Below are 1,581 nucleotides of genomic sequence, written 5' to 3'. Positions count from 1 at the left end.
GTTCTTACTTCATCCATGTTCTCAGTGGTTAGGTCAAATGTGCCACTAAATAATTTGGTAATATACATGTATGTGTGGCAGCTTTTAGATTTATATTAATTTATTATAAAAACCTGGTCACCACACTAACAACTAGTGCTGAAAATTCGGTAAATGGATCAATCTATAGTCTGTGTTTCCTCCAGCCAGGATTTTGAGTGGGGGTGTTCTCTGCTGGTAAAAATGGAGCTTTTAAGCCCAGAAGTATGGGGGCTGCTTATGGGCAAGCCCTGGTGGGGGGCACAGTGGGGCGAAGCCTCCCGAAGCACCTGCATGTGAAGGGTTTTAGAAGGTTAGAGTATATTTCTGATGCACACATTACTCAGTGTTAGCTAGCGTTACTCATTGCCACACATTTTCTGATAAAACATTTTTATTTTTTCTATCCAGAGMCAGTTATAGTTTCACACTGAGTGAGAAGTTCTTATTTCTTGCTCGACTTTTACAAACTATGGTTCAAATTAAAGCTGAGAAAATTGTGAATTTTRTGGTTACAAAAATGAAAAATACCTAATTTAAATGACTAACAGTGGCTTCAAATAAGCATTTGCATTTCACGTGTTTTGTATACAAGTCAGTGTGTTAACCAGATATTGGATATTCATTCAATCTGACCTGAGCCTTAGATAACTAAAATAAAATAACAAAATTCCTCTTTCATCAATGGTTGAAATAGAAAAAAGAAGTGGAAGTAAGTCCAGTGTTGTACTTGCTTTATGAGCTGTCAGCATGTGTTCCTCCCTGCAGGAATTGTGTACAACTCCACTGGGGTCCTGACTTGTTTCGACCTGTACAGCTTGTATGTGGAGTGTGCTGATCCTACTGGATGTGGACTGGGCTTCAACAGCCAGGCCTGGGACTACCAGGTACTCACTGATACGCAGTATTCAGGAATTAGACAGCACCAGCTGGAACATTGACAGGTGTACAGAGTTGTAAAGTAACTAAGTACAAATACTTTGTTACTGTACTTAAGTAGAATTTTTGGGTATCTGTACTTTACTTGAGTAATTATTTTTCAGCCTGCTTTTTACTTCTACTTTTTACATTTTCACACAATTATCTGTACTTTCTACTCCTTACATTTTAAAAAAGACAAGAAGTAGAAAGTTGTTACTTTTATTTCATTTTTGCTTGTTTTTATTCAGCTTGTTATTGTAAAAAATAAATACAATCCATATAAACTGTGTCTTCTAGATAGAGTGAATTTAACTGTGGTTGAATGAGAAGTATAAATATATGAAATTCTGATACCGTATTAGTTTGTACAGAAACAAATCATGTCATACTCCACCAGGACATAATCATTAAAATAAAAGTACTGTACTTAAAAAGTATTTGTATTTCATGAATTATATTATTGCATTTGGCCGCAGCCCTCAGATAGATTTTCATTTTGGAGAAAAGGTTTGGGCAGCCTTGATATACAGCGGGTAAAATAAGTATTGAACACGTCACCATTTTTCTCAGTCTTCAAATCTTGAAGGTGTCGTGGACCTCTTCTATGAACTCTGATCTTTAGTTCTTTCCATAGATTTTCTG

At 36.1% G+C, this 1,581-nt stretch overlaps 1 protein-coding gene across 1 annotated transcript in view; it reads left to right on the top strand.

Moving 5' to 3' along the window:
• Positions 1-1,581, top strand: part of dpp7 (dipeptidyl-peptidase 7) — a gene marked incomplete in the record, with an annotated part of 19,533 nt that overhangs the window by 15,316 nt on the left and 2,636 nt on the right. The window contains 1 exon segment of the mRNA XM_014023994.1: positions 781-905. Within this exon segment, the coding sequence (XP_013879448.1) occupies positions 781-905 (125 nt within the window).

The sequence above is a fragment of the Austrofundulus limnaeus genome, unplaced genomic scaffold (genome assembly GCF_001266775.1).
Source record: "Austrofundulus limnaeus strain Quisiro unplaced genomic scaffold, Austrofundulus_limnaeus-1.0 Scaffold402, whole genome shotgun sequence".
In the NCBI taxonomy this organism is placed as follows: domain Eukaryota; kingdom Metazoa; phylum Chordata; class Actinopteri; order Cyprinodontiformes; family Rivulidae; genus Austrofundulus; species Austrofundulus limnaeus.
Note: the sequence above shows the minus strand (reverse complement) of the source record. Positions and strands in the feature narration are given on the sequence as shown.